We start from the raw sequence: 23,394 nt of genomic DNA, 5'->3' as shown, positions 1-23,394 counted from the left end.
TTTATTTCATTACTTATTTCTGCTTGTATCATTGGATCTTTCAGTTTATCCAATGCGACCTGTTGTTGAGTTTCAGGCTTGTTTTTGCATGAAAGAGCGATCTTTATGACGGCCACTAATAGTACATGGACAGAAGGCACATCTGCTCCAGGATATGTGCAAGCTCTTTTGACAGTTGTGCTGAATTTACCGTTGATGAGAATGAAGTCTATCTGATTTCTTATTATGTTCTGAGCCCTATCGGCTGGAGATTTCCAAGTATAAAGGCGACGGGGGTGGAGTTGGAACCATGTGTTCACGAGGCAACAATTCAATTATTGGATAGAAACACCGTCTAACACGTGGATACATGATAAGCAACCCTCCAGTTCCGTATCCGCAACACCCGTGTCACCGTCAAACACGTAGTTGAGTGCCATCTATACACCAACATTCGAACACTACATTAATTGGATGAATACCTAACAGCTACTCCTTAGTTCCGCTAGAAATTTCAATGACGTGATCATGTTTCTCAAAGTCTATCAGTTATTTATATACTGCGCCATATAAATAGTGTTCTTGTCATTTTTGTACACGTTGTAATTCTCCATACTTATAGAATAGAATAGAAATATGCTTTATTGTCACTGAAAATTTTTACAATTTTATGGACAAAGCTTACATACAGTCAAAAGAAAAATAATATCAATAACAAATAACAACTACAATTTAGTAAAATTAGATAAATCGTCAATATAGAGTATATAAGATATAAAAGCAAAGACAAAAACAATTTATTGCAAAATTTATATAAATTGCAAATTGAAAATACTTACAACAAATAAAATACAACATTAGGAACTGGCAAGTTTAAGCTACTGCGTATGAAACCCAATTTTCTTGGTTATTCATTAAGAAATTCTTCTATTGTATCTTCTATTCTTTAATAACATCAAATTGGGCAGCTGTACTAGAACCCCAAAAAGGAAGACCATATCGAAGATGAGACTCGAACAACGAAAAATATGTTATTTTAGATGATGCTAAATTGAGTTCCCTTAGACAGATCTTATTGCATAGTAAGCTGAGGCGAGTTTCTTGCTTAACGAATCGATATGAAGGGACCATTTGAGGTTGCTGTCTAAAAAAATACCAAGAAATTTTACAGAATCAATGGTACTGATCTGGCTGTTATTAAGAGGCAAAGGTTGAAGAGCTCCTTTATAGGATAATGCTACTGTTTTATCTACGTTAAAAGAGAGTAAATTAGAGTCAGACCAAGTCTTTATCATCAGTAGATCCGAAGTTATAGTTTCATGAAGAGATGCATAAGTGGAGTTGCTCCAAATGATACTGGTATCATCAGCAAAAAGAAAAATTTTCCCATTGATTTTTAAATTAGTGATGTTATTTATAAAGACAAGGAACAGAAGAGGACCCAATACTGAACCTTGTGGTACTACACATACAATGTTTTGAGACTAGAGTCAGTATCATTTGCTCTAACTAGTTGTTTCCTATTATTCAAGTAGGATTGGAACCAATTCAAGGAAATACCTCGAATTCCATAGAAATTTAGTTTTTTAATCAACAGTGGCAGTATAAAGATTATTGTTTAGTGCTTGGTAAACCTCATGCAGTACAGAAAACATGGCATCAGTGGTACATTTATTAGTTAAAAAGCCGAACTGATTTTGTGATAAAATATTGTTATCAACGATAAAGGACATAAGTCGAGTTTTAATGAGTCTCTCAATAATTTTGCAGAGTACCGGCAGTAATAAGGCAATCGGTCTATAGTTGCCGCCATCAGATTTTTCACCACCCTTATGAAGGGGAATAATAATGGCTGTCTTTAGGCACTCTGGAAATTTACCTTTTTCGAAGGAATCATTAATTAGTGAGACGAGGATTTCCAACACATTTTTGGTGAGATTAGAGAAAATTTTTATAGATAGTCCATCAGTACTACAGGTTGATTTGCTTTTGATACTATCGATTGTTTGGATCAGTTCAGATTTATCGACTGGTCTTAAAAATAATGAATTCGAGACCTTTCTTGAATTAGGGAGATAGGAAATTTGATCTTGTTGCGGCAAAATAGTTGATGTTATATTTTTACTCACATTAACGAAGTATCGTTTAGACTTTCAGAATTTGGAAGGGAAAATTATTGAGCTGTGTGAGTTTTATTTCGAAGATCGTTTATTATAGACCAAGTTTCTTTTGCAACACTTTTAGAGCTTCCCAGACGATTTTGATAATAGGTTTTTTTAGCTGATTTGACAAGTTTTAGATATGCTATCCTGTACTTCGTGATATATTTAGTGATAGAAACATTGGTAGTAAATTTCTTGATGTATAGTAGTGAACGCATATTCTTGGCTGATATGCGGATACCTTTCGTAACCCAAGGTTTCCGATGTTTTGGCTTAATAGGAAATGCCTCATTGAAGATGCGGAGAAGCTTACCTAGAAAAACACTGAAATTATAGTCCACATCTATAGAAGGAAAGTGCCACTCAGGAGTTAAGCATAAATTTTGAAATTCACGAAAATTCTGGGCGGAAAAAATCCTACCTAAACGTCGGGTTTCTGAGGAGGATTTGCTTAAGATGTTAAACTTCGTATACACTGCTTCATGATCAGATAGTCCCGCATTCATGACTGTAGAGCAGACATCAAGGGGTGAGAAATCTGAGACAATATAATCGATTATGGTAGATGTAGTTTTTGTAATCCTTGTAGGAGAATACGTCTCTGGTAATAGCCAGAAACGATTGTTTAACATTATTTTATAGGGTGTACAGTACCCACACTTTTTGCCAAGTATGAAAATGAGACGTCAAATAGTTTTAAACCACCGAGCAAAAATATTTGTGAAATTTTTAAATAAAACACCCTGTAACTCTGTAACCAGCCACATTTTATTTAAGTGATTTGGGTTAAATCCTAATATTTTGAGGTCTAGAATCTATAAATCAAAGATTGGACATTCTTAATGAAACACCCTGTATAACGATATTTTTTAAGTAATTCACCCCCTATTGAAGGGATGAAAACTAAAAAAACGACCCCTGTTATAATATACTCGTTATACGGTATAATACCTCAAATATTCCAAGTTTTCAGCCGGATCACTTTTACAGTTTAAACAAAAGTTTCGATCACGTTTTGACCAATTTTGAACACTGCGTCGTGTTGTTTAAAAATTTCGCTTTGGAGAGCCAGTGGAATATTAACTTCGGTGACATTCCCTTGACTTTTGTAGGCGTATAATTCTTTCCAAAGTGAGAAAGGACCTATAAGCGGCAAGATCAGCTTCCACTTCAGCTGGACCAATTCCATCTTCTTCTTCAGGTGCCATCTCCGCTGCGGAGGTTGGCAATCATCATAGCTATTTTAATTTTTGAGGCAGTAGCTCTAAATAGTTGTTTTGAGCTGTATCCAAACCATTCTCGCAGATTCTTCAGCCATGAAATTCGTCTTCTTCCGATGCTTCTTCTGCCATCTATCTTTCCTTGCATTATGAGTCGCAGGATGCCATACTTCTCGCCCCGCATCACATGTCCGAGATACTGTAGTTTTCTTTCTTTAATTGTAAGTTCAAAGGTCTTCAAAAATTTTTCAAAGGTCTAAAAAAATTCTTTTATAGGTCCACCAATTCCATAGACATCGTTAAATTCTAGTAGAACTTTTCGTAGTTCTTCAGTCTTAGTAGGTAGTCCTTCGGAAGCCAAAAAGAGTTTCATGCTGGTGTTGGTATATCCATCATAAAATACAGAAGCAGACTTAAATATATATCCGCGTCAATGTGTTAAAGAAAAATAAATAAACAAATAAAAGTAACAAACTAACAGTTTTCCAATATATTATTTATTTATAAAATACATGTTGTAAATATATAACGCTAAATTTATATAAAGCACATCTTAACAATATAAGCATTTGTTCTATAATTAATACTTTTAGAAAAATATCTTTACCAAAAACCTTCGCTTAACTAACCTGGCATAACTCATCTTCTAATTAACATATTTTTTAGTGAAAATAAGATGAAATTGATGAAATATTGATGTGAAATTTTTAAATAATCAAGTGGATTCACATAAATTATTGTGTATTTTTATATACAGTAAACAGATTCAAACTATACTCTAAAAAAATAGGTTAAGGATTATTAACTTCTAACTGAAAAATAAATATCCTTTAAAATTTTATGATTTGAAAAATAAATTTACAACAGTTTAGACAGAAAGTAAACAGAAAGTATTTACTTTTTTCGATTTATCGTTTCGACTATTACTTATTTTTCAGACCTAAGTTAATAATCCTATCCTAACCTAACATCTGACGAATACACAGTTTTACAGTGTAAAAACAGTAAAAATTTTACAAATATGTCGAATGAATTTATTAAAAAAAAGTAATGATTTTCGTGATATGTTATTCGTCTTTTAATTACTTTATTTTTAATTACCGTGTTCTACGATCTTGTCGTTGAAGTCGCTCACAGCCATATCTAGAATATCACATGTTTTCATTAAATCAACATAATACCTTCTCTTATTAGGTTATTCGGAAATCTTTATCGACTTATAACGTTATTTTAGCACTCGTCTGTTGAAGCAATCCCATTTATACAACTGTACTCCCCCCACTCCCAATATTCAGATGTATCACACATTATTCTTCAGAGGTAACATCGTTGACGACATAGTTTTGTTCTCTGACAACCTCAAGGAGATATGTACAATGAATGCTACATCAACTTCAGTTAGTGTGTGCCAGTGTGGATCTTAAAATAAACATCTCCAAAAAAAAATTCATGATAAACCTAGTACCTAGGGAAATATCAATATTGAAGACAACGAAGTAGAGCTGATGGAAAAATACAAATACCTTGGACACGAAATAAAGATCACAAGAGACAACCAAACATGCGAACTACGAAGAAGAATAAACTTAGCATGGGCAGCCTCTGGAAAACTTAAAGACATCTTTAAAAGCGATATACCAATTTCTTTAAAACGTAAAACATTTGACCAATGTGTGGTACCTGTGATGACCTATGGCCTAGAGAAAAATGGAAAGGTTAATGCTGTATATATAGCTTCGTAACCGAGTTAGAAATGAAGACAAGACGAAGAACAGGAGTTACCGATGTAATTTCCCAAATTGTCAAACTGAAATGGAACTGGACGGACATGTCGACCGAATCAGTGATGAAAGAATAACCACATATTAATACTTAGGAATATGGTTAACGGATGATGGAAAGAGAAAAAAGAAGTTCAATTTCAAAAAAACATACAACTCAAACACTTACTATGCAGCTGTAACTTTAACATATGTATAAATCAACGCACAAGAAAAATATTATATAGCAGTGTTTCTACATCTTCAGATGTGGTGTATGGATCCGTATCCACACTCTGCTCTCCAATGTGATTGACAATATGTCATAATATAAGGACATATACAGGGTGTTAGTAAATAAGTATGAAAAACTTTAAGGGCTGATTCTACATGAAAAAATAATGCCAGTTTGCTTTATAAACATATGTCCGCAAAAGCTTCGTTTCCGAGATACGGGGTGTTGAAATTTTTATTTCAAACTGCCAATTTATTTATTGCTCTAAGACCAGTTGAGCTATGAAAATGAAATTTCGTCAGTTTTAGGAGGTAGTTATTGCGCATTTTTTGACACACAATTAAGAATTCTGTATTTATCATTTTCGCGCATACGGGTAATGGTCTGAATTTTTTTAAAGGAAAAATAGTACGCCACTGAGATATTTCAAATTAAAAATTATTTTTAAATTCCACGTTTAATTTTTGATAAAAAACCTTTCTTGCCTTTTTTCATATGGTGCACCGTTTTTATGAAGAAAAATAAAATATCTTGACGCGTATTTTTCATTTTTAATACATTATCAAGAAATATCCAATATAATAATACTAAACTGGAACAATAACAGAAAATATTACTAATAAGATTTTAACTAGGTGCAGAGCTACAACATATGTTAAAAATTACCTCCTTTAGAGGTTAAAGAAAAATTTTATATTCGTCATTGGCGCGCGTACGGGTAATGTCTGAATTTTTTAAGATAAAAATAGTACGCCACTGAGATATGTAAAATTAAAAATCATTTTTGAATTGCTGGTTCAATTTACGACAAAAAATCTTTCTTGACTTTTTTCCATATGCGGCGCCGTTTTTATGCAAAAAAATAAAACATCTTAACGTTTACAAAGTATTTGAATTAAGTTTCTATGCATATGAAAACTACCTCAAATACTTTGTAAGCGTTAAGATGTTTTATTTTTTTGTATAAAAACGGCGCATCGTATGAAAAAAAGGCAAGAAAGATTTTTGTCGTAAGTTGAACGAGGAATTCAGAAATGATTTTTAGTTTGACATATCTCAGTGGCATACTATTTTTTTCTTAAAAAAATTCAGATCATTACCCGTACGCGCGCCAATTATAATATAAAATTTTTCTGTAACCTCTAAAGGTCATTTTTAACATTTGTTGTAGCTCTGCACCTAGTTAAAATCTTCTTAGTAATATTTTCTGTTATTGTTCCAGTTAAGTATTATTATATTGGATATTTCTTGATAATGTATTAAAAAATGAAAAATACGCGTCAAGATGTTTTATTTTTCTGCACAAAAGCGGTGCACCATATGAAAAAAAGGCAAGAAAGGATTTTTATCAAAAATTAAACGTGAAATTTAAAAATAATTTTTAATTTGAAATATCTTAGTGGCGTACTATTTTTTTCTTTAAAAAAATTCAGACTTACCCGTATGCGCGCCAATGATGAATACAAAATTCTTAATTATGTGTTAAAAAATACGCAATAACTATCTCCTAAAACTGACCAAATTTCATTTTCATAGCTCAACTGGTCATAGAGTAATAAATAAATTGGCAGTTTGAAATAAAAATTTCAACATCCCGTATCTCGGAAACGAAGCATTTGCTGACATATTATGTTTATAGAGCAAACCGGCATTATTTTTTCATGTAGAATTAGCCCTTAAAGTTTTTTAATACTTATTTACTAACACCCTGTATAACATCAAATTCGGTTTTTTTAACATTTTTAGAACTCAAAATCAAAAACCTCACTTTGTGCCAAAATATGAACCAATATTTCTGTTATGAATATCTAGTCAGAAAAAGCTTGAAGGAGTGCCCAAAAAATGGGATAGTGACAACGTTCTAATATTGGGATAGATATTGAGAGGGGGAGAGAGTTATTCACTTGCGTTAGAGAGCACTATTTAATTGTTAAAAGCACACATTGCTCTTATTTGCACATATTATTATTGCACATATTGCACATACAATGAAAAAAATATAAAATTCACTGAGTTATAGCAAGTTATCTGTTAAGCTACCACCTACCCTTAAACACGTACATCTAATTCTATGAGTCATTTTTCTTATCAGTCAACTGAAGATGCATTATCCTTCTAAACAGAGCAGGTCCGTTCCAGTATCCGTTGAGCATCACATGCCAATATAGTTCTGGCATAAAGTTTTTCTTTAAAATATACATTGTTTTCAATTCTCTATCTTGGCTGAATGGAAAGGTCTCGAGCGGTTGTAGATCGTAGTCGAACTCGGCCAAAATGCATTTACCATAACCTGTAACCAGTGGACAGGACGCGTAGCCATCGTAAGTCTTGCAAAGGTCTTGGCCTTTCATTACTGCGCATAGGTTTTTGAATACCACTGCAGTCTGTGCAGCTAAAAATAATATGGTTATTAAAAACTTTCTTTGGTATTAAATAGACAACGATGTTTAAGTTTTAACCCTTAGTCTCCACCACCAAATTTTGGTACATACTTTTAAATCCCAAGTATTGAAATAGATCTAATTTAAGAATGCTTTGTTAACCCTCATAAGCCTGTGCGGAGTGCAGCTGCACCCCAAACCTTCTATTTCTCACCTATGTTTTTTAATATATTTTTGTCCATTTTTTTTTATTTGCATTAAATTCAATTATAAACATGTTCCACCCAATACATCATTTAAAACGACGTCCGATGTGGACGTTGAATCGTTAATACAATCATTTTTCTAGTTAAATTGTGGCTTATTTCTCATTTAGAATAGTTAATTACCAAAATGCCACAAAGAAATAGCTTCAGAACAACATTTAAAACTCTTCGCGTTTAGGTGCTATTTTTTTGAAAAGTGACTGTGGGGTGCAAATACACCGTCGTTAATGTTTTCCATAATATATGTTTGTAGTTTCAAACTTATACTTTCTCAAGTGTGTTCTCGAGAGATTATGTTACAATTTTACGATTCTCTTGTTTAAGATAGTAATACAATCCGCAAAATTTTACTAGAGTCGGTGCGGCTTCTTGTGTATGAGTATTTATCACTCCGCCAATACACGTGTAAGAATTGTTTGTTTTGGTGGATTCAGTTTATATTTCAATTTCTTCATAAGTCTTGTTGAGTGTAGTAAGTTGGTTTTTGCCACTTCAAGTGATACCTACTTGCTTGTTCATCTAAATTTCTCTATTCTCGTATTTTGTACCGAAGAGGAACTAAGATTTTGATAGACAACGATGATCCGGAATTTAACCAAAAAGTGGCAAACCAAGTACGATAGAGTGATAGAGGAGCTATTGATGCAGTAAACAAAATGGCACAACAATACATAACACAGCGCCAAACACGCAGGTGGCCCATGCTCATGACGTAGAGGAATTAAGTGGACGTGGGCGAGGCCACTTTACCTACAGAAAAGACGTTGAAATGAAGGTAGGCGATAAGATTTCTTTTCAATACATGAATGTCTTCTTCTTGCAGTACCGTCTCCTATCGAAGGTTGGCTACCATCACAGCAATCTCAACTTTGTTGGCTGCAGCTCTGAACAATTGTATTGAACTGCACCCGTGCCACTCCCTTAAATATCGTAACCAGGAAATCCTCCTACGTCCCACATTTCTCTTTCCCGAGATTTTTCCTTGGATTATGACCCTTAGCAGGGAGTACTTTTTTCCCTCGCATTAGGTGGCCTAAATATTCCAGTTTTCTCGTTTGTATTGTTTCTATGACTTCGCATTCCTTTCCCATCTTCAGCAAAACATCTTGATTTGTTACTCTATCTGTTATCTGTCCATGGTATTTTCCACATTCTCCTGTATCACCACATCTCGAATGCCTCAATGTTTTTGACGTTTATCTTTTTCAGTGTCCAAGCTTCCATTCCGTACAACAGTACGGAGAAAACAAAGCACCTTAACATTCTCGTTCTTAATTTCAAATTTATCCCGGCGACATAGGAACTTTTTCATTTTGATCAATGATTGTCTCGCTATTTCTATTCGCCTCTTAATTTCTTTTGTCTTGTCTTCTTTCTCTTGTCTTCTCTACATAAATGTACATGCATATAATAAAAAATACAAGAACTTATATATCACATCATTTAAAAAAATATATTTACCTGCAGCTGCAGCAGTTTTTGAATTTGGAGTCGAACTGCAATCCCCAATGGTAAAAATGTTCGGATACTTGACATGTTGCATGGTGTATTTGTGAACATCGACAAAACCAGCCTCGTTGCATATTTTTTTGTTTTTGGATAAAGACTCTGGTGTAGCCATTGGAGGTACAGCATGGAGCATGGAGAACTAAAAGCAACAAATTCAAATAGTGTATTATTTGATGATATGCAAGCGGAGTCAGACAAGGTGACTCGTTAAGCCCACTGCTCTTTAATATCATAATGGGCGAAATAATAGAAGCAGTACGTAAAGGTCATGGTTACAGAATGGGGAACAAAGAAATCCAAATATTATGTTATGCAGACGACGCCGCATTAATCGCAGAGACAGAAGAAGATATCCAAAGATTAACACACATCTTCAATACAACAGCCAAGAAATACAATATGATAATATCATCAGAAAAAACCAAATGTATGACAATATCCAAATACCCACTACGATGTAAAATCGAAATTGATGGGAAAATAATAAAGCAGGAAGCAAGGTTTAGATATCTGGGAATAGATATAACTAGTTACGGAGATGTTAAAGAAGTACGACAACAAAGCTTAAAAGCAAGTAAAACGGCGGGATCTCTTAATGACACAATCTGGAAGAACAAACACCTAAGACAAGACACAAAAGCAAGACTCTATAAAGTAGCAATTAGACCTATATTGACATACACGGCGGAGACAAGACCTGTCACATCTAAAACGAGACGACTACTAGAAACAACAGAGATGAAAATACTCTGACGAATATCAGGGAAAAGTCTGTTGGATAGGGAGAGAAGCGAAAACATAAGAAGAGCATGCAATGTAGAAGACATAATCGGATGGGTTACAAAACGGAAACAGGAGTGGAACGGACACATTAGTAGAATGGCAGAGGATAGGATAGTACGAATAGCACGAGATAAGTCACCAAATGGACGAAGAAGTATTGACGGACCAAGAAAAAGATGGTGCGATAGTTTAAACAATTTAGGAGGCTAATATTGAAGAAGAATCAGGCTTTGAAGCCTCCATACAAGAAGGAAGAAGAAGAACATAATACAGTGGAACCTCGATTATCCGTCTCTCCATTAACCGTCACCTCTCTTAACCGTCAGGGTACATACAGAAGTTGTATTGACTACATAAGCAAAAATTGTAAATGTAAAAAAATAAAAAAAAAATAATTTAGTTTGTGATGAGGTCACACACGGCTATCCATTGCTGACAGATAAAGAAATCGTTGAAATGGCCACAAAGGCGGACCAAGCAATTTCAGAAGCTGACACAGACTTGGAATTTGACTATAGCTATGTTGTTGGACCTTTTGTAACTGACATAGATTTGCGTAAATAATCTAGAGAAGCTGCATCGCATATGCAATAATTGATCGAGTGGTATTCTCAACAAGAAGAAGCCAATAAAGTAGATTGCATGATCTTATACCGATTAAGAAATTCAGCCGCAAAATGTGACGCAACATTAAAACAAACACGGATTTCAGAATATTTTAAATTGATTCGATTGTACGAACACAAATCCCTCTTATATTGTCAAACAAACCATACAAATGAAATTTGAGAGTTGTACTATGAATTTTTAATTTTTTTTTAATGTTCTGTTAACCGTCTTTTCGATTATCCGTCATACCCTTGGTCCGGTGCCCTGACGGATAATCGATGTTCTACTGTATTCCTCAAACAAATAGACCTCAAGCCGGATGGACTGATGACATCAAGAGAATGGCTGGTCATGAATGAATGCGAAAAAAAGGAAGAGAACATTGAAAACGTTTTTCTTTCTATACTTCCACAAAATTTATTACAACTATGTGACTACAGCTGTTTCGGCAGAGTGCCTTTCTCAAGTGATTTAGTTTACTATTTGTTTGCCTTTTTAAAGTCTTTAACTGAAGAGGTTGCGGAGTGGGGAGCTGTTTGTCTCGAGTTGGTCATTCAGAATTATTGTTAGAAAATGTTCCAAAATAACGATAATTATAATTTCTACTTATATATTCTTAATAAAATTCGTCGCAAAACGAACACATCTGCCTTTTGTAGTTTCCAAATTAACTAATTCCGAGAAAGCATTTGCGTCTCCGGTGGCCTCTCTTTTTGAGTCGGCGATACAAGGAGCCTTGCACTATGAAAACATTCGATTCTAAGATACATTCTGTTTCCCACAGGCTCGGTCGAAATTAAGAACAATCTCTATACCTTTAACTTGACCATGTGTGATTTTAAGCTGTCTCGATGTCGGATTTATGTTTCCTAAAATCAATAATGGCCTTTTGTCGCTACAGGACAGAATTAGAGCTTCTCTTTATTTCTGAAAAGTAAATTAGACACGCATAGGACTTTGATAAATGAGTATCCCTTCTTTTTTGCAAAACCCGAAGGAAAGAAGAATCCTTATGTTTCAGTCGGGTTTAGTTCTCAGTAACTTGTTAGCCACCCTGATGGCTAGACGCTCGCGTTTTTAACTCTACTCAGAATTTCTCTCGAATGATTACATTCTCACTTCACGGCTCGCATTCTCTTATTACCATTACTCGGTTTTTTTCTCGGACTCTCAAATCGCGGTTCATTTTACTATCAATTGTACATAGCAAATTTATGTGTGTTTTTTTGTAGTAAACACACGTTTTTCAATCATTTCAACACCGATTTACACCTTGCTTCGACTCGACAAAGATTATCAGAGTCTAATTATCAACCACTAAAGAAGCTGGTCCCCCTCTTGTGTGACGGACAAGAGATATTCACCAGGTCCATTTAACCACTGGTGAAGCGTCCTGCACAATTATATTTGTATTTTTCAATTTATTAATTTCCATAGATTCTAATAAAGATAGCTTAAGGTCTTTATTTTGAATATGCAGAATTTGAAACTGTTCATTAAAAGAATGATTATGATCTAGACTAGAAGGTTTTTTTTGAGGAGGTGGTAAATATTCTAAATACCGTACCTAGCCGTGTCCACTTAAGGATGGCTAAGCGTGTGTTGGATTCAGAAAGGATGAGTTTACCCCCATGCATTTCCCCCTAAGAAGTCCTGCCTACGGGCACCCTCTGGCTAACTGCCTACCAACTAAAGTCCACCCCCTTCTCCCCCGGTACACACAGTACAAATTCCTTGGCGGATGTAACTTCGAGTGCAGCGGGACAGTCTGTCATGCCTAATACAGCTCAGATAACTTTTCCAAAAGGATAAAAGAAAAAAGAAAAGAAAACAATGTATACAACAGGCAAATAATTATCTATATGATGTCATGCTTAAAATATACATATTTACACATACACACATTCAAACATACATAGTACACACAAATACATATACACATATATACTTCGTCCGTCGTTTAGTCCCATCAATCCAGTACAAGTCTATCCACCTTGATCCTCTCTCGCTCTCGTGAGATCTAGAAGGTGAAGTGCGTATGTAGAAGTGTCTGTTTTCTATTGTTGAAAGCCCTTTTGTTTTGTATTCTGCTATCCGTTTGTCAAAGGTTCTGCCAGTTTGACCGATGTAAGTTTTCGGACAGTCGCCACAAGTTAGTTTGTAAACATCACTCTGTAGTTGTCTTCTCTTTCAGCTCTTACTGTTCTTAATATATCTGCTTAAGTTGTTGTTAGTTCTGAAAGTCATTCCTTTCTTTTTTATGTATCTGGCTATTTTTGTTGTTATCTTGCCAGTATATGTGATAGAGCAGAAGGCACTGGGTTCTTTCTGTGGTGGTGGATAGACTAATTGCAGGGCTTTCTTATGGAGTTTTTGGTTTAAAATTTTGTTAATTGTTTGTTTGTTATAGCCATTGTTTACTGCCATTTGTTTAATGATGTTCAGTTCTATCTCGAAATTATTTTTGACACGGGAATTTCTGTCAGTCTATGTATCATGCTATGGTAGGCTGCTAATTTGTGTTGTGTAGGATGGGATGATGAATTGTGTATAGTTGTGTCAGTATGGGTAGGTTTATGATATACGGAGAACTCATGTTTGTTGTGTAGTCTGGTAATTGTTACATCTAGAAAGTTTATGGACTTATACTGTTCGGTTTCTATTGTAAACTCACATAAAACTGTAGTCACATAGTTGTAATAAATTTTGTGAAAGTATAGAAAACAAACGTTTTCAGTGTTTTATTGTTAGATAAAATGAACTTCCATCAAGTAACGATCGAATCCATCAATTATGTAAAAGGAAGAGAGATTAATTTACACACCTAAGGGAGGCTTACATACGACGATGCGTAGAATTACTGTTGTGCTTCTTTTTATGAGCATTTTTCAGTGCGTCACAAATGATAGGAAAAAAGGTAAGTCCGTGATAATATACATTTTAGTGAGATGACATTTTAGTTAAATCTGACAGTTGTCACATTTTATTTGCAATTTGGCATAAAAACAAATCAATTGTGTTTATTGCATTTATAAAATGGTATTTTCTTTTATTTGTATAGTCTTATAAATTGTACAGATTATATTCGTAGATATATAATTCGTAAATAATTTTTTTTCGGTTATAGCGCCATCTATCGACAACTAGAATAAATGTTATAAATGTCTGTAATCACAGACGTGCCTTTTTTTCTGTCACAAAAAATTTAATGCGTTAGCAAGAAATCGAAAAACTGTGACGCACTGAAAGATGCTCATGAGAAAAAGTATAGTAATGATTTACTGGTAGTGGCAATGAAACAATAGTCAGCGTATGATAGCGTCCGGAGATGTAAATTATATGAAGCCATGAATGAACTTTTTAGTTTATTTAATAAACAACAACACTTTAGTTTATTTTAGTAATATTATGAATGAACTTACAAGGAAAAAGACTCGTTGGAAGACCAAAAAAGAGATGGGAAGACAAAGTAGATGAGGATACCAAAAACCTCTTAAAAACGTGTTCATGGGACAGAACACAGTAAATCTAAATGATTGGAGAAGCGTGCTTAAGGAGGCCAAAGCTCGGTTTAGGCCGTAGTGCCATTGGATGGATGGATGGATGAATGAACTTAAGATTCACATTAAAAAAATTATACAAACTTAAACCAAAAGTGATAAAATGTGTGATTTTAATGACCAAATAGGTAAAGAAGATTATATCTCTAATGTAGCTACAAAAAGCATATTCAGCGAAAGAGCAAAGAATGATAATGGATACAGACTTAGCCTGTTGGGAGATACAACGAACATGACTATAAATAACACGAAATTTAAACATCGTACAAAGCACTAAAAACCATGGAGACCGCCAGATGGGAAAAGAGAATCGCAGATCAATCACATACTGGTCATCAAAATAAGTTAATCATCGATAACAGATGTAAGAACAAATCGCGCAACGAATACTGACTCAGATCACTGCATAGTGCTTGGAAAGATTAGGTAATGTACTATTTTAGTTGGGAAAAAGCCACAATTTTAATTTGAAATTAAGTTTATTTGACTATTTCCGAAGTGGAAATCGAAACGTCAAATAAACTTACAGTCCCTGCTCAATTTATTATACACCCTAGAAATATCAGTTTTTTTTCTTTGAACCCCTTAAAAGTATGTTTAAAGTCATACGGTACTGCTGAATGGGTTAAATAACAATTACCTAATAATCGTGCTACACAATTAAGTTAAAGATGGTGAGACTTTTTGATTGAATTATGAAAACTTGCAGATGGCAATAGAATGGGCTAAAAGGGTGCAATGACTCGACTTTTTTAACTTTACTTTTTTAATTAAATTAGTAGTTGATATTCAAATTTTCGTAAAATTTGCAGTAGTAAGTGTTAATATTAGTCTTTATTAATGTTAGTTTTTAATTTGTTTAATTTATTTTAACATATTGATAAAAATATGTTAATTTCTAAAAGACGAATGTCTTCGTTTGGAATTTTTTCATATGGGTGATTGTAAAGATCTTTTTGTTGACCAAATCTTTTCTGCTCTCTTCTGTTACTGCTCTTTTAGAAAATATTACATGCATAAAAGAGAAATAGCAAAAAAATATGGCATATCTTTATCGTCAGTTCGAAGGTTGAGTCAAAACCTTAAAGAGAAACATCCTGTTACATCGGTTTGGAGGGGTCGGTACGGTAGAAAGATTTCAGTCACCCCCAGAGAGCAAAGAATTTTAAAGAATTTGGCTGTAAAAAACAGAAGAGTCACCCATTGTAATATACGGAATAAATTGGAAGAATCAGAGTGTTCAGTATCAGAGTCCACTGTAAGCCGAAATTTGTAAAGTATGGGATTCAAATCTCATAGGCCAGTTGAGGAACAAAGAAAATAACCAACTAGCACAACAAATGCTCAAAAAACGCTTAGTTTGGGCCAATTTGCATAAAGACTCTATTGTTATATAATTTTTGTGCAAATTGACCGAAACAAAGCGTTTCTTTGACATTTGTGGTGATGGTTTTGGTTCCTTAACTGGCTTATGACATTTGAATCCCATACTGTACAAATTTCGGCGTACAGTGAACTCCTATACTGAACACTCTGATTCTTTCAATTTATTGGTTATATCGCTATGGGTGACTCTTCTGTGTTTTACAGCCAAATTCTTTAAAATTCGTTGCCCTCTGGGGGTGACTGAAATATTTCGGCCATACCGACCCCTCCAAACCGATGCGCGATGTAACAGGATGTGTCTTTTAATTTTTTAGCTCAACCTTCGAACTGACGATAAAGATATGCCATATTTTTTTGCTATTTATCTTTGATACATGTGGTATTTTCTAATGTAACAGAAGAGATTTGCTTAACAGCAGATTTTTACAATCACTCATATGAAAAAATTTCAATCCGAGATATTCGTCTTTTAAAAATGAACATATTTGTATTAATATCTTAAAATAAATTAAACAAATTAAAATAAACATTAATATAGAACAATATTAGCACTCAACACTGAAATTTTACGAAAACTGAACACCAATCACTAATTTAACTAAAAAACTAAAGTTGAAAAAGTCGAGTCCTTGTGCATTTTTAGCACATTCTATTACCATCTGTCAAGTTTTCACAATTCAAAAAAAATTTTACCATTTTTAACTTAAATTATGTATCACAATTATTAAGTAATTATTATTTAACCCAATTAGCAGTTCCATATCACTGTGAAGATACTTTTAAGGTGCTTGAAATTAAAAAACTGCTTTTTCTAAGGTGAGTCTAATAAATTGAGCAGGGACTGTAAATTCAATCTAAAATTTGACTTATTCCCAACTAAAATAGTAAATTACATAGGATGCCACAAGAAAATAGCTTCAAAACAATAGAAAGATTAGACAAAAGACAAAAACAAGAAATTAGATTTGTGCAATCTAAAAATGCTACAATTTTTCGATCTTACTACACTAAATTTAAATAAGACATGGAGTGCATGTAAACAAAGATTACGCTTGTTAAAGGTATTCAAAACGTATCTATTCGTTTCATAGTAACAGTATATTATTAACATCACGTTATCACTTTGTCGCTTTTCTCGATTATTGGATTTTATTGTATAGTGTATGTAATGTATTGGCCATGTAATTATAAACCCCACTGGCGACGCTCATGTATTGCTAATTATAATTATCGCATTATATTTTAGTTAGTTTACAGGTAAAAGAATTAACCAGTTGTATTTGATATGTAGTCAAATAAAGATTTGTTTTGGGTTCATCCAAGTGTTTTTGTGCCGAATATTTCATGGCGACGAGGATAAAAACGTTTTTAAAGTGTGTATAAGTGAATACAAAATGTCGAAAGACGGAAAATTAGATTTATCGTTAAATTTGGAATTTAATCCCAGAATTTGTGAATGGAATGTGTTTATAAAAAGACTAGAACAATATTTCATCGCTAAAGAAATTACAGATGTTAATATTAAAAGAACTATTTTGTTTATAGCCTTTCAGAAGAAGCTTATATCTTATTATCCGACTTGTCCGTGCCTAAAAAACCTGAAGAATGTGAATTTAATGTCATTGTAAAAAGCCTAGATAGCTACTATAACAAAACTTGTTTAGTGTGGGTAGAAAGGGCAAAGTTTTATGGTGCTTCGAAATCAAAAAGTGAAAGCGTACAAGATTGGAGTGTACGTTTAAAAAAACTAGCCGGTACTTGTGAATTTGGAAATAATTTGGAAACGAAATTAACAGATATGTTTATTTCAAAATATAATGATGGAAAAGTAAAGAATACGCTATTTGCACTGAAGTCAGATATCACATTTAATAAAGCTATGGAAACAGCACAAATTGAAGAAGCAGCAATAACTGGCATTAACGAAGTAGATAGCAGAGGTGTGGTGAAAGTGGAACCAGTGCAAGAAAGAGAGGTGTGTCAAATAACGAGTGGAAGTTGCAGTAAGAAAATATTGCAAGTATCACAGCGTCGGGATGGCAGAGCACATCAACAAGAACGTCGATTTAAGGAGACTAGACCTTCAACTTCAGGGATGCAGAGACATAGTTCGGATTTTAATCGTGATGAGTTCAGTGGTAGTGTTCAAAAGTGTTTCAGGTGTGCTAAAAGACATCCGCCTTCAGCATGTCCCTATAAGGATTATATCTGCAATTTATGTAACGTTCGAGGACACTTAAAACGGGTATGTAGAAATAGATTTTTAAATTTATTGGAAGAAGGAACTGAATCATCTGTATTATGTATATCAGCAAATAATGATCCGCCAATTTATATTGATATCAGTATTAGAGGTAAAATGTTTAAATTTGAATTAGATTCGGGCGCCGCGGTCTCTGTCCTACCTTTTAGCAATGCTTTTAGTATATATAACAAATATTTTAATACACAACCGTTATCTCAAGTTAATGTATCGTTAGTTAATTTTTCGGGAGATAAGGTTCATCCTAAGGGCAAAATTAACTTACCAGTAACTTTTTCAAAACAAACAAATAATTTGGATTTTTATGTTATGCATCGAGAAACTCCAGCCTCGCTAGGTAGAAATTTTATTAGGTGTTATAATATGGGTTTCAGGGAACTAAATTTTATTGAAGCAGATAAAAATAATGAAATAATGGGGTGGTTAATGAAAGATTTTCCCACTGTAGTTTCTGACAAATTGGGCACATTTAATAAATTTCAGTTAAAATTTAATATTAAACCAGATGCCAGACCTAAATTTTTTAAACCCAGAGTGGTTCCTTTTTCTTTAAGAAACAAGGTAGAGATGGAATTAGATAAAATGGTCCAGGAGGGCATTATATCTGCAGTTGAATTTTCGGAATGGGGAACACCCATAGTACCGATTTTAAAAAATGATGGGGGTGTTAGGATTTGTGGTGATTTCAAAATAACTATCAATCCTTTTATCGAAGCGGATAAATATCCGTTACGACGGATCGATGATTTATTTGCTAATTTACAGGGTGGTCAAGAGTTTTCTAAAATTTACCTGAGTCAAGCTTATCATCAAGTTGTGATTCATCCATATTTTCGGAAATATACGGTTATTAGTACTCATAAGGGATTATTTGCATTTAATCGTCTACCGTACGGAGTTGTATCAGGTCCATCCCAGTTCCAACGTATTATGGAACAAATATTTCTCAATATGCCAAGTATATCTATTTTTTAGATGATATTCTAATTACAGGAAGGAATAGGGAAGAACACACTAAGAATTTGTGTAAAGTTTTAGCGATTTTACAAAAATGTGGTCTTACAGTAAAAAAAGAAAAATGTACGTTTTTCGCGGAATCAGTATCTTATCTTGGATTTATAATTGATAAAAGGGGCTTGCATAAAAGTCAAGATAAAATTCGGACTATTGAGGAAATCCCAGAACCTACGAATGTGACACAACTAAAATCGTTTTTGGGAAGTATAAATTATTATAATCGATTCATTCCAAATCTCCCAAACATTGTTCATTGTTTATATAAGCTTTTAAAACAAAATGTAGTTTGGCACTGGGATGAAGAATGCCAATTAGCTTTTGACACTATTAAACAAATGTTAGCTTCAGATCTAGTATTAGTTCATTACGACCCAACCTTAGAATTAAATTTAACGGTTGATAGTTCAGATTATGGGATCGGAGCTGTTCTCTCGCATAGTTTAAAAGATGGTAGCGAGAAACCAATCTATTTTGCTAGTAGAACGCTCAGCGATACCGAAAAGGCTTATTCGACTCTAGATAAAGAAGCAACTGCTATAGTGTGAGGAATCAAACGTTTCTACCAATTTTTATATGGGAAGGAGTTCAATTTAATCACAGATAACAAGGCGTTAGTATCCATTTTTGGCCCTAAAAATGGGATACCGGTTACGACGGCAAATAGATTGCAGCGATATGCAGTATTTTTAAGTGGTTTCAATTATAATATGTATAAAGCATGTATCGACACAAAAAAATGTAGCAGACTTTTTAAGTAGATTGCCTTCAAATAAGTCGATAAGGCTAGATTCTTCTAAGTTTAATATAGAGGAAACTGTTAATTTAAATTATTTAGCAGAAAGCGAAGAAATTCGTATTAATGTGAGTGATATAAGGAAAGAAACAGAATTAGATCCGATTTTGTCTCGTGTAACTAAATATGTTATGGCCAAATGGCCCACAAATGTTGAATTAGAAATTAAACTCTATTTCCTTAAACGAAATGAAATATCTATTGAAGATGGCGTCTTATTGTGGGGACAAAGAGTAATTGTTCCTAGTAAAATGCGAAATAAATTACTGAATGAATTGCATTCAGCTCACTTTGGTATAGTTAAGATGAAATTATTAGCTAGGTCTTATATTTGGTGGCCATCATTAAATACAGAAATTGAAGTTCTCAGCAAGAACTGCATTCCTTGTCAGCACATGCAGGCAGATCCTCCTAAGATTCCCTTACAAGGCTGGAGCATTCCTCAAAATGTTTGGTCACGCGTGCATATAGATTTTGCCGAAACACGAAAAACTCATTTTCTTATAATTTTGAATGCTTTTTCTAAATGGGTAGAAGTTTGTCCAATGTCTTCAATCACCTCAATGGCTACGATTGCTAAACTTAGGGAGTGTTTTGCTCGGTATGGTTTACCGGAAGTACTTGTCAGCGATAACGGCCCGCAGCTAACATCGCAAGAATTTAAACATTTTACTTTAATTAATGGTATTAAACATATAACCGTTGACTGATGAATGTACTGGAAGATACGAAACTAAATGAGCGTTTATGTACGACACCAGTGGTTTTAGAAATAGATGGCGTTAGCAGCTTTCTAGGTACGAGATTGAATTTACCTGAGACAACGATGAGGCGTATTCAGGTAGCTTTGGTTATCGGAATTTGGGGTCGGTCGGGTCGATCGGATTATAATAAAAATTATTTATTTCTTTTGATGCATATAAATTTGAGTTCTCATTGAACGATAACAATGGCAATCTTTAAAATAATTATTGGAGTGTACCTATGTATTACTTTCTAAACTCGTTTTTAAATTAGTAAGAATAATTGTACATAGTTGTAATTTGTCTTTTAATTTGAATTCTTGAAACAAATCATTGAATATTCTAAAGTTTATTTAATAATTTTATATAATAATATAATTGATTTAATAAAATATTTATTTAACGAGAAAAATACTCACTGGGTGATTTTAGATAAAATATTGTACATTTCTTATTTGCCTCATAATCTCGATAAAAAATTAGGTAGTTATTTTCGTCGTTAATTACAGTCTCTTCTGATGATTGTATATTTTGTTTGGAGATATTGCAACCGTATTTACTTAAATGAAATTGACTTAGTAACCCGCTCGGCCACTTTAATCTCTTCGAGAGAAAAATGGTAAGGACTCGTAAATTGTTGCAATCGCGATTTCCTACAATTTCTTCCAAGTTTTTTCGTGCGGTCGATATTTTCCGAGTTAGGGGGAAAATAGTGACTAAGTATAATTATTAAATTATTTATTATTAACTTTACTTAACTTTAGGTGAGATATTAGATAGTATCACGATTACATTATTCTATTAAGAGAAATTTCATTAATATCATTTGGCGAATATTACCCAGCCATGACATCTTTTCCTAGACCTCTCTTACCCTCTGTTTCCTTCGAGTTCCAGTTGCCGACAAGTATATCATTCTCCTCGCAATATATGTCCCTAAGTATATCCATGATATTTTAAGCATTCGGTGCAGGCACCTCATTTCAAAGACTTCAAGCTTGTTAGTGGAGATTTGTAGAGTTTGTTATATTTATTATCCATGCTTTCATTCCATACAAGAGAACAAGCCAAACGTAACACTTTAGCGTATTGTATCTCAGGTTGAAACCCAAATTTCAGTGAACAGTCATAAGAGTTTGGAAGTCGATATCCCATTGTTTATGAGAGATATTTTTCATTAAGTTGAGCCCGTTTGAGCTGACAGTCGGAGTGAGTGTATATTTTCTTACCAAGATACTAGACGATTATCCAGTTTTATTCCCAAGAAGTTAATCAATTCTGAATAATTTATTGTAAACTCTTTAGGAACTACTTATTAACTTTTGCTCTCAGAACGAATTTCGAATAAACAATACGTTCTTCAGACACAAAGATCAACAAAAATATACATTCAAAAATACAAGAGCACACAGATCCGATATTGATTATATATTGACAATCAGAAACATCCATCATTCTCAAGTACTAGACATAAGATGTTTAAGTGCAGCTAATATCGGAAGTGATCACAACCTAGTACTTGGAAAAATCAGAATACATCTACAAAAAAAAACAGGAAAAAAGACCCTGTTGAATGTGAGACAAGAATAAATGTAGAACAGCTACAAGACTTGTCAACACGAGATCTATACCAGAGAAGACTGCAAAAAGTACTGAACGAAAACTACATAACACCAGATGAAGACATAGAAGAAAGTCAGAGGAAGATTAGAGATAATATCAAAATATAAGCAACGGACGCACTTAGAGAACGTAAGATAAGTAAACATATACGAAAGAAAAGGAGAACTCCATGGATCTGTGAAGAAAGAAAAATAAAATGCCAAGAAAATCTAGCTAGAATACAAATTCAAAAGAACGAGACAAACATATGAAGAATATAAAATACTCTGTTACGCGGATGACACCGTGTTAGTAGGAGAGTGCGAAAACGACCTACAAAGATTACTGAACGAATGAACGAAAAGAAATGAATATGAAAATATCAGCCCAAAAAACAAAAAGCTTAGTAATATCCAAAAAACCAATAAGATGCAAATTGGACTTAGACAATAAAAGAAAATACCTGGGAATTAATCTATCAGCCGACAATAATATCGAAGAAGAGGTTAAATACTAATAATTAAAGCCAGTAGAACGGCCGGATGCCTAAACGACACAATTTCGAAAAACAAACACCTTAGAGTGGAAACACAGGACCGAATATATAAGTCATTTGACTGAAGTTATTAGACCAGTTATGACTTACACTGCCGAAACAAGACCAGATGCAAGCAAAATACAAAGACGCCTGGAGACCAACAAAATGAAGATCTTAAGAAGGATTGCTGGAAAAGGACTACGGGACAGGGTAAGAAGTGAGGAAATCAGATGCATATATGTGAGATAGACAATATAAATACCTGGGTAAAGAATAGAAAAGAAGAGTGGAATCAACACATAAGCAGGATGTCTGAATCAAGGATAGTAAGAATAGCCAGGGACAAGTCACCGTTAGGCCGAAGAAGTATAGGACGCTCAAGGAAAAGATGGAATGACAATTTAGGGACAGAATGAAAGGCACCGTTGAAGAAAAACAGGCAGTACTGCCTATATAAAAGAAAAAGTAGAAGAAATTCTTTAGGTAGATTTTTGGTAGTATAATGTGCTTCTTTGGAGTTTTACTGAAGATTATTGTTTTCGTTTTAGTGGGAGAAAATTCTAGGCCAGCAGTGTTTGAACAATTCTC

General features: G+C 33.8%; 1 protein-coding gene across 1 annotated transcript in view; it reads right to left on the bottom strand.

The window, feature by feature from the left end:
* Nucleotides 1-3,836: 3,836 nt before the first annotated feature.
* The window catches only part of LOC114327398 (sulfide:quinone oxidoreductase, mitochondrial), a 52,693-nt gene continuing 33,135 nt past the window's right edge, over nucleotides 3,837-23,394 (bottom strand). The window contains exons 6-7 of the mRNA XM_028276006.2: nucleotides 9,465-9,651; nucleotides 3,837-7,748 (exon numbers count right to left, since the gene is read on the bottom strand). Coding sequence (XP_028131807.1) covers nucleotides 7,426-7,748; nucleotides 9,465-9,651 — 510 coding nt within the window. The 3' untranslated portion in view covers nucleotides 3,837-7,425. The remainder of the gene's footprint in view (nucleotides 7,749-9,464; nucleotides 9,652-23,394) is intronic.

Source organism: Diabrotica virgifera, chromosome 4, assembly GCF_917563875.1.
Source record: "Diabrotica virgifera virgifera chromosome 4, PGI_DIABVI_V3a".
NCBI classification, from domain to species: domain Eukaryota; kingdom Metazoa; phylum Arthropoda; class Insecta; order Coleoptera; family Chrysomelidae; genus Diabrotica; species Diabrotica virgifera.
The sequence above is the reverse complement of the archived record's forward strand: the minus strand, read 5'-3'. Positions and strand labels throughout refer to the sequence as shown.